Source organism: Pangasianodon hypophthalmus, chromosome 3 (assembly GCF_027358585.1).
Source record: "Pangasianodon hypophthalmus isolate fPanHyp1 chromosome 3, fPanHyp1.pri, whole genome shotgun sequence".
In the NCBI taxonomy this organism is placed as follows: Eukaryota; Metazoa; Chordata; class Actinopteri; order Siluriformes; family Pangasiidae; genus Pangasianodon; species Pangasianodon hypophthalmus.
This window is the reverse complement of record NC_069712.1, coordinates 24651603-24668735: the sequence shown is the minus strand read 5'-3', so window position 1 is coordinate 24668735 and position 17133 is coordinate 24651603. Positions and strand designations below refer to the sequence as shown.

At 41.0% G+C, this 17133-nt stretch overlaps 1 protein-coding gene across 12 annotated transcripts in view; it reads left to right on the top strand.

The window, feature by feature from the left end:
* Window positions 1-17133, top strand: part of arid4b (AT-rich interaction domain 4B) — a 126055-nt gene that overhangs the window by 30040 nt on the left and 78882 nt on the right. For 11 of the 12 annotated variants that reach the window (XM_053232602.1, XM_053232599.1, XM_053232598.1 and 8 more), the window contains 6 exons: window positions 2645-2755; window positions 3619-3684; window positions 7082-7172; window positions 7478-7557; window positions 10186-10277; window positions 16944-17085. In XM_053232602.1, the coding sequence (XP_053088577.1) occupies window positions 2645-2755; window positions 3619-3684; window positions 7082-7172; window positions 7478-7557; window positions 10186-10277; window positions 16944-17085 (582 nt within the window). Of the gene's footprint in view, window positions 1-2644; window positions 2756-3618; window positions 3685-7081; window positions 7173-7477; window positions 7558-10185; window positions 10278-16943; window positions 17086-17133 lie in introns of those variants that run through there. The other variant, XM_034302901.2, reaches the window with a different exon arrangement.

Sequence of the window (17133 nt, the reverse complement as noted above, 5' to 3'; positions counted from 1 at the left end):
ATGGCCATCACACCTCAATCAATTTTAGGGAGCTGGAGCTAGTTAAATAGTTGTAATTAATGATTGGTAATATGGATTTGAACAAAACTGGAAATACATATTCAGTACAAGGTTCTGAGGATGTTCGCAAAGGTTGGCGTGTGATCATACGTAAGGGGGGAGTTTAAGTTCTTTCTCTTTCTCTTTCTTTCTGTGTCAAGCTACACACTACTCCTGAGATACCAGTGATCCTGATCCCTTGTGCTCTCTGGACCTGCCTGATCCATCCTGATTCATTACTTGGAATTCCTATTCCTACTATGAATTCATAAGAGAAAAATATATATGAAGTATATTCCCATTGATATTTTTAAATTTTTAGTACACCTGGGTGACTAGGAACATGAAATTGTTCAAGCATGACTTCCTGTTTTACAGGGGTATAAATGTGAGGTAACACACAGGCCAAATTCATTTATTCATCACAATGGGTAAGTCCAAGGAATATAGCTGTGATGTGTGGCAAAAGGTTGTTGAGCTTCAGTGGATATAGGAAAGTAGCAAAAGCATTGAAAATGCCCATTTCCACCATCAGGGCAATAATTAAGAAGTTCCAGTCAACTGGAAATATTATGAATCAACCTGGAAGAGGACATATGTCTATATTGTCTCAACGCACTGTGAAAAGGAGGGTTCGAGTGGCCAAAAAATCTCCAAGGATCACAGCTGGAGAATTGCAGAAGTTAGTTGTGTCTTGGGGTCAGAAAGTCTCCAAACTACAATCTGACATCACCTACATCATCATAAATTGCTTCATAAGGGTTTCAAGAAAAAAGCCTCTACACTCATCCAAAAACAAACTCAAGCGTCTTCAGTCTTCAGACACTATTGGAACTTCAAATGGGATCGGGTTCTATGGTCAGATGAAACCAAAATAGAGCTTTTTGGCAATAATACCAGAGGAAGATTTGGCACACACAGAGAAGTAGCCATATGGAAAAGTACCTCATGCCCACGGTTAAATATGGTAGTGGCTCTTTAATGTCAACAGATATTAAATGAACACCTGACTGTCTCTGCCAGAAAGCTTAAAATGGGCCATGGTTGGATCTTCCAGTGTGATCCAAAACATCCAACAAAATCAACACAAAAATGGTTTACTGACAACAAATTCAAGGTCCTGCCATGGCCATCCCAGTCTCCTGACTTGAACCCCATAGAAAACCTGTGGGGTGAACTGAAGTGGAGAGTCCACCAGCATGGACCTCAAAATTTGAAGGATTTGGAGAGATTCTGTATGGAGGAATGGTCTCAGGTCCCTTGCCATGTATTCTCCAACCTAATCAGGCATTATAGGAGAAGACTCAGAGCTGTTATCTTGGCAAAGGGAGGTAGCACAAAGTATTGACTAAAAGGGTGCCAATAATTGTGCCACACACACACACACACACACACATATATATATATATATATATATATATATATATAATTTTTTTTTTTCCCTTTAAACCTGTGTTGTTTGCAATTGTGTGATGTCCATGAGAGCAGAGTATTTCTGTGATTTTTTTTTTTTTTTTAACAAAAGATCAAAAGGTTAAATGATAAAGACAATTTTTCACCGCCTTCTTTGCTCATATTTACAAATGGTGCCAATATTAGTGGAATGCACTGTATTTTTTTTTTCCCCTGTTGATTTGACCCCTGCTTTAAAAATGGATGCAAGCAAATCCGTCCTCTAACTGCTCAAACGAGACAGCTCTACGCACATGCACATAATGTGCTACAGTAGGTGCAAATAATTAAGAAGAAACAGGGTAAGCCGAACTAATGACCCGCGTGGTATGTGTTTAACATGGGTTGAACCTATGGTGACATACAGTAAAAAATATCAGTTTTTATTTTAAAAAGTCTATACGAATAAATAAAACACATAAAGCACATTCTATCAAAATGAAGTATTTTCTCTTTTATCCATTAAATTTATAGCAAATGGACAGTAAAAAAAAACACACATGGAACCTACAGAACAGAATCTGATTTAAATAAAAATGCAAGCTCCTAAATTTATAATGAAATGTGGAGGGAAATTAACTTCGAATTACCTGTAATATAAATGCTACATGCACATAACACTGTATCTATACTTTTGTAAAATATTTGTAATGTAGTGCATTGTAGTGGTTCTCTTATTCTTTATCACTTTTGACTTTGTGATTGTGGTTTATAATAATATATTTATGATATTACCTATTTGTCATTGTTATTTTGTGGCTATGGATATTTGTTTCAGAACAGTGGTAAAGGAGGGAAGTCAGTGCTACAACAATGCCTTTTTTCAAGACATTAGACAATTTTGTGTTGCTGGCCAACATCGGCTGTTTGTTCCATTCTAGGATTGTCACAGTACCAGAATTTTGACTTCAATATGTAATACCGGTGTAGTATCACGGCATGTGATGGCAGAAAGATATTTTGGTCTATAAATAAATAACACTCATTGGATTCCCCAGATTCAGATTGTTAGCACTAAGGTCTCATATTTATGAATACAAAGCACATCATATGGGTTACTGATTTGATTTATTTGATGTGTGTGGATTCCTCAAAGTGGAGCTGATTAATATTGTCTTATTTTAATATTCTTTATTGCCATTTCTCCACACAGACTCTAGAGGAGCCTGCATACCTGACTGTCGGCACTGACGTGAGTGCCAAGTACCGTGGGGCTTTCTGTGAGGCCAAGATCAAGACAGCCAAGAAACTTGTCAAGGCCAAGGTAAGCCATTACTCTGAAAAACATGGCTGAAATGTACGAGGGGTGAAAGTTACAAAAATGACTTTATAAAAGTTGATTTAATAAAAATGCATATGAAGTACAAAATAAAATCAAGGTGATAAAATGCAAGCAAATTAAAAATAAGTGAAAAACAGCAGCTTAAATTCAAAGATAATTTGATTAAAATAGTGTATTCAGCATTTATCATTCACACCATAAACCTACCGACACACACACACACACACATTCAAATGATTTGAGAGATGTTTGAAAGTAGACCTCCATCCAGTATTCATGTAAATAATACTTCACCAATTTAAAGGTTTCCTTAGTTTAACTTGCTTGCTTTCACTTAACCCATGTAATTTTTCCACTGATTTCACTTAACCCATGTAGTGTTTCTACTGTATTTTTTTTATAATTTATCTTTGATTCAGATGCTTTAAAACTTTTATCTCACTACCATTAATACATAATTTTTACATTAATACATACATTGTCTATTGTCTCTTTGTCATTCTGTTCTCTTTCTCACCCACCTATTCCCGTCCAGTTTCCATTCCCTTCACCTTCCCTTTCCATTTCTTTAATTCTTATCTTTCGAAATCCTTCTCTTTTACAAGGGTTATTGGAATAATGGGAATGGAAATTTCAGCCTTATAATGGAGAAATGTTTGCATTATAACATGCTACGCATTTCTTGTAGTCTGTGTATGCAGAAACTGTGTCCTTAACAACACTACTAAAATGTTAAAATGTTTTTATCATTCCATGAAAACAAAAAATAACTAATTTAGATATATTGCTGTTTTAAATTTAGATATAAAACAACCTACTCTTTTTTTTTTTTTTTTTATTTACAGGTGACCTTCAAACCAGACTCATCCACTGCTGAGGTGCATGATGAGCACATCCGAGGAAATCTGAAGGTAAGGAAGTGTGTTAGAATGTCTGAAAGGTACCATGTTTTTAGTGCAGTAATGATGGGTATTAATAATAATAGTAATAAATCTGTAAGATTTTTCATTAGTGAATGATCTTTAGAAACACTACGAACATGACTTGGGAAGCTAGGATTGCCAGACTACTTACAGAAAGCTAGGGAAATTATTTGAAGACGGTTAGACCTGGGAAACCCATACCAGAGCTATGATGTATTACATGCAGGACTTCACAAAGCAAACAGACAAAAAGCTACACTAATTAATGTGATTGTAATGAGGAAGACAAGTTTAGTTTAGGAACCATGTGCAGGAGGTTTCTTGCATCCACAATCCTAAATGGAAGTGCAGTGTCCTGGGCTGACGTTACCAATCACTGATACCAGGCTGGTGGAGAGGAAACAGAAAACGAGGTCAATAGAAGGCCTCTGTGATAAGCAGGTTTATTTTCCTTTGTCTTTCTTTCTCTCCGTCCAGAGGATCTGAGACAGTTATAGTATATTTTGAAACTCTAATTCAATGAGCTTAAAAGATTAGCAAGAATAGAGAAATGTCATTCAGTCCATATCTATTGATACAAGTGATGATATTTGCTTTCTGATACTGAGAGATTTTGCTTGTCAGAGAGGGACCACACAAGAGCTATTGCATTTTAAAAACTGTAGTAATTGAACAGCTGTGCTGCTCTCCAAAAGCATTTTCCGGATGGCAATGAGCTTTACTCAGGCACTGTGACTGGTAGGTGTTCCTGTATGGCTGGGAAATTGTCACTAATGATGAGTTCTGCTGTTTTCACCACTCTCTGGAGAGCTTTGAGGTTATGTGCGGAGCAGCTGCCATACCATACAGTGATGCACCCAGTCAGGATGCTCTCTGTGGTACAGTGGCATCTCTGTTTGTGATGAGGTCCCGGATGTTTGTCTCAACAGAAAACCTGAAAATGATATTAGAGCTGTGTTTGTCAAAGCAGTCATACGTGAACAAGAGTACAAGAGGGGGCTGAGTAGACATCCCTTTTTAGTATTTGGATGCAAATCCTTTGCAGTCAATGACTGCCTGAAGTCTGGAACCCATGGACACCACCAAATGCTGAGTTTCCGCCCTTGAGATGTTTTGCCATTTACTGCAAAGGCCTTTATTGCAGCCGCTATCAGGTGCTGCTTGTTTGTGGGTCTTTCTGCCTTCGGTTTTGTCTTCAGTAAGTGAAAAGCATGCTCAATTGAGTTGAGGTCAGGTGACTGACTCAGCCGTTTAAGAACATTCAGATTCTTTGCCTTAAGAAGCTCTTGGGTTGCTCAATGGTCCAGTTCTCACATGCCCATTGTAGGCACTTTCAGAGGTGGACAGCGTTCAGCATGGGCATTTTGTGTTCTGACAACTTTCTATCAGAAAGGTGTCAGGACACACAGTGCATCGAGCTTGCAGTGTATGGGCTGCGTAGCCAGAGACCAGTCGAAAGCTCCTATAATAGGCACATGAGCATCAGAACTGGATCATGGAGCAATGGAAGAAGGTGGCCTGGTCTGGGGATTCATGTTTTGTTTTACATCATGTGGACAGCCGGATACGTGTGCGTCACTTACCTGGGGAAGAGATGCCACCAGGATGCACTGTGGGGAAAAAGGCAAGCCAGTGGAGCCAGTGTGATGCTTCCCCAGATCTCAATCTGATCGAGCATCTGTGGGCTGTGCTGGATAAACATTGTCTAATCCATGGAGGCCCCACCTCGCAACTTAAAGGACTTAAAGGATCTGCTGCTAACGTCTTGGTGCCAGATACCACAGCACACCTTCAGAGGTTGAGCGGAGTCCATGCCTCAACGGATCAGAGCTATTTTGGCAAGGCAGACCTACACAATATTAGGCAGGTTGTTTTAATGGTATGGCTGATCAGCGTATATTAAATATTCTATGTTCCTGTTTGGACAGACAGGGTGTTTGTTTTTACACTTTTGTCATTTACATGAAAGGAAAACGTCAGCTCGGATCTACAGATGTTTACCGATAAGTCAGTAAAGATCTTTCATTGCAGCTTATAGACAGTTTATTATTGCAGCGTAATTGCAACATAATACAGACATGGTCAGGACTGCAGATCAGACATAAATATATGTTAATTTTGTAACTGTTATATAAAGGATTCAGTTAAATATCAGTTCAACCAATACATATTTTGTTTTTTATACTGTTAGCATGCTGTTTGCCATCCACTGAGATGCAGTAGGGTTTTTGTGGTCCAATTCTGTTTTTTCTCTCCTGCTAGGACTTATCTTCTGATGTTTTGTTGTTTTCACCACAGTTCTTGTAACACACCATCTGAGTCAATAGTTTACTAACTAGGGTAAACAGTAGAATCTACACTTTGAAGACAAAAATGTGGTCAATTATCTAGTCAGCCTTTTTTTTTTTTTTTTTTTTTTTTTTTTTTTTTACTTATAGAAACATTTTTAATTACAGTTCCTGAGCTCATACTAGAGAATGTATAGATTAAAGGTAAACTAATGGGATCTTTACAGTGTCATTTGTGAAGAAAAAGCTAAATCAGTAGAGTCCATGCTTAAAGGAAACTTTCACGCTGAAACCCTTATATGAAAATATTTGTGATATGTTTATTGATTTTGATGCTAATTCCTTGGTTGATGCTGTATTTTCATTATTCTTGGGAGAAGTTAGCAGCTTTGTGCTGCACTGACATCTTAGGGGGAAATTATTAGCTCAGTTACAATGGTGTTTAATAGGGTTATGGTTAAAAATTTCAACGATCTCAAACAGGCTTTTGCTGTAAGCCAGGAAAAACAAAAGCACAAGAGCCTCTTTTCTCTCTCATTATTTTCCTATAATGTTTGAGGTCATATTAATGAGAAATCTAATGTGGAAATAGTGGAGACAACAAAATTTGGACTCAAAGTTCCACAATGCAATACAGCTATATGACGCTGTTGTGCAGAGACTCGGCTATTCTAGTTAATGATCTTTGAAATGATGATCACAATGTCATTGATGGCGGTATTAGCATGTAAGTTAAGCCTTTGGAACCTTATCTGTTTGAGCAGGTAGTTGAACTGCGTTGTGGGTAATGTGAAAATAGACCACCTTGTCAATGAAAGAATTTGAAAGACTGTCAATTTAAGCTGAAAAAAGTCAAGTCAAAGTCTGCTTTATTGTCAATTCTGCCACATGTTCAGCACATACAGAGAATTGAAATTACGTTACTCTCAGACCCTAGGTGCATACAGATAACACACACAAAAAATAAATAAATAAATAAAAATCGATATACATGTTCAGGGAGGACTTTTTCATTAAGCACATGGCTCAGCAAAACCCAGTTTTGAAGTAAATAGTCAAAAAAAAATTAAAGCTGTGCAGGTGTGTTTGGCTTTTAGGTGGGTGCTGTGGTTGAAGTCAAAAACCAAGATGGAATCTACCAGGAAGCTACCATCAACAAGCTCACAGATGCTAGTTTATACACAGTCGGTAAGTAGGGGGAAATTAAATACTGATTTGGCTTTGTATGTACTGAGCTGTAACTGTCTAAATTCAACTAGAGTTTTCTGTGTTGTAGCAGTTTTAAAGAGAGGCTTATACCCGGCTCAGGGAGCGAAAGTGAAAGAGGACTGTTTTTGTTTATGTTGTAACAGTGAAAGTGGTTTTAGTGAGTTGTCTATTTGAAATGGCATAAGAAGAGAGCCCTAAACTGTCATATCCTCAATGTTACAGAAGCTTGTTTGTATGTGGTGGTCTAACTCCTTCATCCTATCCATGTTTCATATTCTCTGCAGTTTTTGATGATGGTGATGAGAAAACCCTGAGGCGTTCATCCCTGTGCCTTAAAGGAGCACGTCACTTTGCTGAGAGTGAGGTAAATTTATTTGCACATCTCTTTGCTATGACATTTGTTTCTTTTTTTTTGGACTGAAACATCTGCTCACTGATCTGTTTTAACTCGCTGATCTTTGCACTTTTTTCACTGTCTAAAATAATAAAAATGTATATTTTGATAGACCTTTGTGGTCTGGTTTTTATTCTGTGTGCAGACAGGCTTTGCCTTGGATTTTGAACATTTTCTTGCTTCATGCAGCTGAGTACAACTATCTGAACATCTGAACAGTTAATGTTAATGCCAATAATTATAAATTTGAGGAAAAAAAAAAATGGTCATTTAAAATGTGTGTGTGTGTGTGTGTTTGTATGTATGTATGTGTGTGTGTATTTTATTTATATATATATATATATATATGTATGTATGTATGTATACAGTTAGGTATGTATATATACAGTTAGGTCCGGAAGTATTTGAACAATGACAAAGTTTTTGTGATTTTGCCTTTATACACCACCACAATAGATTTGAAATAAAACAATCAAGATGTGATCGAATGTAGACTTTCAGCTTTTTTTTTTTTAAGAGGTTCCACAAAAATGTGGCGTTTGCCATTTAGGAATTACAGCCTTTTTCAACAAAGTACCTCCATTTTCAGGAGCTCAAAGGTATTTGTACAAAGTGACATAATTGTAAATATAACCATAATTTTAATACTTGGATGAAAATCCTTTGCAGTCAATGACTGCCTAAAGTCTGGAGCCAATGTTCTTAAACCTCAAACTCTGAGTTACCTCTCTGGATATGATTTGCCAGGCCTTCACTGCAGCCACCTTCAGTTGCTGCTTGTTTGTGGGTCTTTCTGCCTTCAGTCTTGTCTTCAGTAAGTGAAAAGCATGCTCTATTGGGTTGAGATCAGGGGAATGACTTGGCCATTGAAGACTATTCCATTTCTTTGCCTTCAAAAAGTCTTGAGTTGTTTTCGCAGAATGTTTAGGGTAATTATCCACCTGCACTGTGAAGCGGCGTCCTATCAGTTTTGTAGCATTTGGCTGAATGTGAGAAGAGAGAATAGCCCTATCCACCTCAGAATTCATCCTGCTACTTCTGTTAGCAGTAACATCATCGATAAACACCAGTGAGCCTGTTCCATTGGCAGCCATAAATGCCCATGCCATAACGCTGCCTCCACCATGTTTGACACGTGATGTGGTATACTTTGAATCATGAGCCGTTCCTTTCTTTCGCCATACTTTTCACTTCCCATCATTCTGGTACAAGTTAATCTTGGTTTCATCAGTCCAAAGAATCTTATTCCAGAACATGGGAGGCTTTTTTAGATGTTTTCTGGCAAAGTCTAATCTGGCTTTCCTGTTCTTGAATGTTACCAGTGGTTTGCACCTTGTTGTAAACCCTCTGTATTTACATTCATGAAGGCGTCTCTTGATTGTAGATTTTGACAATGATACGCCTACCTTCTCCAGAGTATTCTTGACTTCTGTTATGTTGTTTATGTTCTTTTTAAGAATGTACCCAACTGTTGATTTGGCCACACCTAAGGTTTTTGCTATCTCTCATAGATTTATGTTGTTTTTTCAGCCTAATGATGGCCTCCTTCACTTGCATTGAGATCTCCTTGGACTTCATATTGGTAGCTCCACTCGAACAGCTGCCAAATGCCAACTCAATACCTGATATCAACTCCAGACCTTTTATCTGCTTCATTTGTCTTGAAGTAACAAGGGAGTGGACCACACCTGGTCAATTAACTTCTTGTCAGTCCAAATACCTTTGAGCCCCTGAAAATGGAAGTACTTTGCTTAAAATGGCTAATGCCATATTTTTGTGGAACTTCTTAAAATAAAGCTGAAAGTCTACACTTTGATCACATCTTGATTGTTTTATTTCAAATCCATTGTGGTGGTGTATAAAGGCAAAATCACAAAAATTCTATCATTGTCCAAATACATCCGGACCTAACTGTGTGTGTAATATTTATACACGCACACATATACACATATACGCACCAATCAGCCATAACATTAAAACCACTGACTGGTGAGGTGAATATCATTGATTATCTCATTACAGTGGCACCCTCCAAGGGGTGGGATATATTAGTCAGCAAGTGAAAAGTCAGATCTCGAAGTTGATGTGTTGGAAGCAGGAAAAATGGGCAAGCGTAAAGATCCGAGTGACTTTGACAAGGGCCAAATTGTGATGGCTAGATGACTGTTTCAGAGCATCTCCCAAACAGCAGGTCTTGTGGGGTGTTCCCAGCATGCAGTGGCTAGTACCTACCAAAAATGGTCCAAGGAAGGACATCCGGTGAACCAGCAGCAGGTTCATGAGCGCTCAAGACTCGTGGATGTGCATGGGGAGCGAAGGCTAGCCCATCTGGTGCGATCCCACAGAAGATCTGCTGTAGCAAAAATTGCTGAAAAAGTTAATGCTAGCTATGATAGAAAGTGCATCCCAGCTTGCTGAGCATGGGGCTGCGTAGCCGCAGACCGGTCAGAGTGTCCATGCTGTCCCTGTCCACCACCGAAAGCGCTTACAATGGGCACATCAGAACTGGACCTACACAATATTAGACAGGTGGTTTTAATGTTATGGCTAAAGTCTAATTTATCAGCTGATGATTTTTGTTCAATTATATGGTTGCAGACGCTTGACAGGCTTCCCCTGACCAATCCTGAGCACTTTGGTACTCCTGTCATTGGGAAAAAAGGCAACCGTGGGCGTCGATCTAATGCCATGTAAGTGTGCCTTAGAAATTGCCTTTTTTTGGGACTATGAATTAATTTCCAGAGCAGACTCAATATTTAATACTTGCCTAAAAGATGGTACTACTACTTCCATATCATGATTTTTTAGCAGTGCCATGCATGATAGGAAATTGGCTTTAAAAAAAAATACAAATGAATGAATGAATGAATGAGCTGGTTTAATGTAACAAATAAGGGTCTAATGGGGATCTTCCATCAGTTGGATACCACAAGGTTTGCCTCACTCATTTTAGGCCTGAAGCCTGCACCAACCAGTGATGACTCTTTAATCTGCAGAGCTTTGTCCTCTTCACAGGTGTGTCTTGTGTATTTTCTGCTCACATGTGGGCTCTAAGGTCATATCCCGATTAATATGGATACATTTGAAAATGCACACGTTTTTCGGCTTATACACTACAAGGTACCGATCGTGTCAAAAGTTGCTCGCATAGGGTGGGGTTTTCATACTTGCCAAAACAAAGGAGACTTCCTTGTAGGAATGAAAAATACAATGAAGCTTTTTCACTCATCTGTATTCAGCAGTATGAAACAGCTCTTGTATACATGATGATTCCAACAGGAACTCAATTAACATTAAATCTAAACAACAATTTAGCTTGTGTTTAGATCCACAGTGGAATCATGCATGCTTACATCTTAGAGTTCCAGTGGTTTGCAGTATCTAAATTTTGTATTTTTTGTCTAATGAGTCCATTAGAAGAGGAAAAAAGTATATGATCCTGCATGATTAAATTGGTCATTATAATGAGCTACAGCAAGTATAATGCCTCACACTCTATATTCACACACGCCACAATATCGTGATTGTAATTTTCTGTAAATCCATTATTAATAATGTGATCATATTGCCATGTGTGAAGCAAACATGAAAAATGGGGAAAAAACTTGGATTTGTTGTTCATTTATAGCTATCTGATGCAGGTTTTTTCATAGAGGAAACATTAAAAAACAAGTCTGAGAAGCTAACAGCATGATTAAGTCAAAACTGAATTTGAAAAACAAAATTGCAGGAAGAAATAACTCACCACAAAAATATCTCAACACAATATATCTAATCACAGTGTTTCTGGATGTGCAAGTGGACACACTTCTCAATCAGCGCCACAGATATGCGCTACACAGTTAACTTTCTGGTTGGAAGGAAGCAAGCTAGCGGTGTCTGTGTGTCGCGCTTACCCATATTCCCCCTCTCTACATATTCGTGTCACGATGTAGAGAGGGGGAATATGGGTAAACGCAACACACAGACACGCTAGAGTTTTAGAATAAATTTATAATACACGCTAGCTTTTTATGATACTTTTTATAAACTTCCTGGCCCAGTTAGGATGCTCAATCTCAGTATTTTCCTATCTCTTCTTGCATTTTTGTGTCTCCTCTTGTTTTGCTATCACATTTTAAAGGACTACTGTTTATAAATGACGTAAAAATGCCAGTGTGGATGAAAAACTTTTTTTAGTGTATTAGTGTGGATATGCCCTTAACACACTTTTTTTTTAAACCTAGATTAATGATTTATTGACATTGTCCCTGCTCTTTGGATGAAATTGAGGGTTTCATCTGAATATGTTAATATCAAATGTAATAATAGAAATAGCCACAAGCAGTGATCTGCAGGGTCTAAGCATGCCTCACAAATAGTGCCTCCAGTGGCCAATTCTTGTCAAGATACACATAAAAGTGAGTGTACGATTTACAGTTTTTGAGATCTGGGCCAAAAAATAAATGCTTGCACTATAGTGCCACCATTAGGCTGATTGGACCCATTTCACTTGTGTGGGTTCAGGTACAGAGTACTACTTGTTGACCAAGTTTCATGTCTGTAGGACTTTGTCTGCAAGATTCATTTCAGCGGAGAGTCAGAAGAAGATTTCTTTGTCCCTTTGGTGCATGGACCCCTAAAAATCCTAATAAAAACAATAGAGTTCCAACACTATGCTTGGACCCCTAATTATAAGAACAATAGGGATTCAGCACCTTTGCTGCTTGGGCCCGAATTAGAAGAATGAGAAATTTAGCCACAAGCGGCAGTCTGTGGGTTTCAAGCACTCCTCACAAATAGCACTCCCTTAGTGGCCAGTTCTTGCCAAAATACATAGAACAATAAAGAGACCATACACAAACATGCTTATCAAGTTTTGTGATGATAGGTCAATACTGTTTCTGTGAAATTCCTGCTATAATCTGTCAAATAAGTATGACCATGCCCCAAACATTGCATATGATCTCAGAATCATGTCCTGTATACTGTACATCTTTGACGTTTCATGCAAATCCATGCAAGCAATCAGGTTACAGCTGTTTGAGTAAATTAGGCTCCACCTTTTTAAAATTGATTAATGGGTAATGACCATATTGTTTACAAATCTCAACAGCTAGCCACCTCCTCCAGAAATATAATCTCTCTATCTAGTCCTTGGTCTGCTCTGGGGTCTTCTCTCCGTTGGACATGTCTGGAACACCTCCTCAGGGAGGCATCCTAGCAAGATGCCTGAACCACCTCAACTGGCTCCTTTTGATGCAGAGAAGCAGCGACTCTACTTTGAGCTCCCCCCAAATGTCTAAGCTCCTCACCCTGTCTCTAAGGATGAGCCCAGCTGCTCTGTGAAGTAAGCTCTTTTCTGGTGCTTGTACTGTATCTGTGACCTCATTCTTTCAGTCACTACCCAAAGCTTGTGACCATAGTCTCTTCACAATGACAGACCGATGCAATGTCTGCAAAACTGCTAACGCTGCACCAATTGTCTGTCAATCTCTTGCTCCACTCTACCCTCATTCATGAACAAGACTCTGAGATACTTAAACTCCTCTGCTTGAGGGAGTATCTCATTGCCAACCTGAAGGGAACAACCCTCCCTTTTCCGGCCAAGAACCATGGCCTAGTTTTGGTGGTGCTCGTCCCAGCTGCTTGGCACTCGGCTACAAACCACCCCAGAGCACGCTGCAGGTCATTGATCAATGAAGTCAACAGGATCATCTGCAAATAACAAAGATGTGTTCCTGAGGTCACCAAACCGGACCCCCTCTGCCCCTCTGAGCAAGTCTGACCTGACATTGGTGATATGGACCAGACTTTCGCTCTGGTCCCCGACCTCCATGCAATGTTAAAGGGGCGTGTCAGCCAGGACATCCCAACAACTTCAAGAGCCTTCAGGTACTTAGGGTGAATCTCATCCACCCCAGGAGCCTTGCCTCTAAGGAGTTGTTTAACTGCCTCAGTGCCCTCAGCCCTAGTGATGGGCAAGTCCTCCTCCGAGTCCTCCAACTCTACTTCCTCAATAGAAGGCGCGTCATTGGGATTCAGGAGGTCCTCGAAATACTCCTTCCACCGTCCGACTATGTCCCCAGTTGAGGTCAAGAGTTCTCCATCCTCACTGTAAACAGCATGGGCAAGGCCCTGCTTCTCCCTCCTGAATCGCCTGACAGTTCACCAGAATCTCTTCGAGGCCGAACTACAGTCATTTTTCGTGAACTCATGAACTCCTCCCATACCCAAGTTTTTGCTTCCGCCTCTGCCATTGCCGCACTCCGATGGGTCCCGATACTTCACCCAGTATAAGATAAGCTTTATTGATCCCACAGTGGGGAAATTCACTTATCACAGCACTGGGGGTGTAGAAGTCTGCTGCTGAAAGAGCTACACAGGGTCTCCACAGTCCTATACAGGGGGTGAGAGGTGTTGTTCATAATAGATGTCAGCTTGGCTAACATCCTCCTCTCACCCACCACCTCCACAGAGTCCAGTGGGCAGCCCAGGACAGAGCTGGCTCTCCTAACCAGCTTGTTCAGTCTCTTCCTGTCCCGCTCTGCACTGCCTCCCACCCAGCAGACTACAGCGTACAGAATTGCGGAGGCCACCACAGTGTCGTAAAATGTCCTTAATAATGTCCTGCACACTCCAAAGGACCCTAGTCTCCTCAGCAGGTGGAGGCGACTCTGGCCCTTCTTGTACAGAGCATCAGTGTTATCCAGCCAGTCCAGTCTATTGTTTAGGTGGACACCTAGGTACTTGAACCTATCCACCAACTCAATGTCCAAGCCCTGGATGGTCACTGGTATGTGGTGCTGTGTTCTCACTCTCCGGAAGTCAATCACCATCTCCTTCGTCTTACTGGTGTTCAAGTGCAAGTGGTTACACTCACACCAGTCAACAAAGTCCTTGATGACGTCCCTGTATTCCTGTTCATTCCCATCAGATACACATCCAACAATGGCTGTGTCATCTGAGAACTTTTGGAGGTGGCAGGTGTTGGTGTTATAACTGAAGTCCGAGGTGTACAGTGTGAAAAGGAACGGGGAGAGCACCGTGGCCTGTGGAGCCCCAGTGTTGCAGACTACCACCTCAGACACACAGTCACGCAACCTTACATACTGTGGTCTGTTGGTAAGGTAGTCAATTGTCCATGCAGCCATTTGATCATCCACCCCCGACCGCTCCAGTTTCCCATGCTGCAGTGCTGGCTGTATCGTGTTGAAAGCACTGGAGAAGTCAAAGAATATGACTCTCACAGTGCTCCTGGTGGTCTCCAGGTGAGTCAGTGCCCGGTGCAGCAGGTAGATCACTGCATCGTCCACACCGATGCCAGGCCGATATGCAAACTGCAGTGGGCCGAGCACTGTGCTCACTAAGGAACGGAGGTGACAGAGGATGATCCTCTCCATGGTCTTCATCAGGTGGGAGGTTAAGGCAACAGGTCTGAAGTGGTTCAGCTCCCTGGGGTATGCAGTCTTTGGTACTGGAACCACACAGGAAGTTTTCCACAGGATTGGGACCTTCTCCAGGCTGAGGCTCAGATTAAACATGTCCACCCCACATAGCTGGTCCGCACAGTCCCTGAGCAGTCTGGGGCTGATTCCATCTGGCCCTGCAGCCTTCCTTGCCTTTATCTTCCTTAGTTCACACTTCACCTGATTCGTTGTGAAGGAGAGGGGGGTGAGGGAAGACTGAGATGAGTGTACAGGGGTGAAAGGTTGTGAAAGACTAGGGGGGGCAGTGAGGGGAAGTGTAGTTAGGTGTAAGTGAGGTGGAGGTGAAGACGGAGGGGGGGTGGTTGCTGATCTGGAGTAGGGTTGCTGATCTGGAGTAGGGTTGAGAGGGAGAGCGCTGGGTGGGAGAGGAAGTGGGAACAGAGTCAAATCTGTTAAAAAACAGATTCAACTCATTTGCCCAGAGCTGATCACCATTTACTGATCCTCTCCCGCCACACTGACCATGCCCTGAGATGTTTTTCAGTCCTCTCCACACATCACGGACATTGTTTTGCGTTAGCCGCTTCTCCAGTTTCCTCCTGTAGCAGTCCTTACACCGTCTCATCCTGTATTTGAGTTCCTTCTGAACTCTCTTAAGCTCCTCTTTGTCCCCTGAAGCAAAAGCCCTTTTCTTCTCATTTAGCAGGTCTTTGAGCTCAGGGGTCACCCAGGGTTTGTTATTAGAGAAACACCGTACCCTCCTGGATGGTACAGTATTCTCCACACAGAATGCAGTGGGTGAGACCATCACTGTCCTCGCCATGAGAGCTGCAGTGTGTCTCCCAGTCTGTAGTATTGAAACAGTCTCTCAGTCTCTCACTGGCCTTCTTGGACCAGATCTGCACAGACTTTTTCTGTGGTCGTTCTCTCTTCACCCTGGGTGTGTATTCAGGAAGCAGACGGACGAGGTTGTGATCCGAACGGCCCAGTGGGGGTAGGGGGAAGGATTTACAGGAAACTGGGGCCCCGCCCTGGAGCCAGGCCTGGGGGGGAGTTCGTTGGTGAGCGCCTGGTGGTCGGGAACTTACCAATGGGGCATGGGCAGGCACAGCCCGAACGAGCTACATGGGACCATCCTCTTGTTAGCCCACCATCTGCAGGAGGAGTAATAAGGGTCCGGTGCATTGTGGATTGGGCGCCATTCGAAGGCTACCGAAACTGGCTTTAGGATGTGGAGGACATAGTTTTTATAAATGTCAAAATGTTTTTGATCATTATTGAGGATCATACTCTGCTGAGTAGTTCGACACTAAATCTGTAAAGATAGGCCAAAAATGCTAGGACTAGTAGTAGGTTTTGAATTTTTTGCAAATTAGAAGAAATTCCGTCATGGTGGAAATTAATGGGTGGGGGCTCATCTTAAGCCAAGGAATACGAGGGGAAAAAAAAGAATTTTGAGTGTCTTATGCACTCATGGTTCTGGAGATATGGGCCAGAATGTAAACACTTGCACTATAGCACCACCATTAATCCGATTGCCTGGGCTGGGGAACGGAGTACTACCTGTTGACCAAGCTTATGGTTTGGTCTACACAATTAGCTTCAGCAGAGAATCAGAAAAGAAAATAATAAAATTAATTACAATATTTAAATTGAGTCACAGTTACAATAGTGACCTTATGTTAATTGTGAGCTTGTGTTTTACTGATAGATTTCTTTTTAGGACCATCTTGTCTGTGTTTACATACACATAGTGAATTGCACAGCTTTGTTTGTGCTGTTGCCTTTGATAAGTGTCTTATTGAATTTTAAATTGCTTTGGTTTGCCAATAAATGATGTTTGTTAGGTAGAATGCTTAATTTGTATTCACTGTAAAGGGAGTCTTCACACTTGCTGCATGATACTGTGTATGGTTTATAATGAGACATGTTTCCCTTGAACCATAGACAAGAGGAAGAATCCTCTTCCTCATCTAGTGAAGAAGAAGATGGTGACCCACAACAGAATGAGGAACTTTATGGCAAGGTGGTGGGTGTGGAAGGTGTTGCTCCAGGGGATAAAAAGAAGACATTGTGGTTCCCTGCACTGGTGAGTAATTTTTCTGAAATCTGACCAGCACAGTAAACTTTCAAAGCA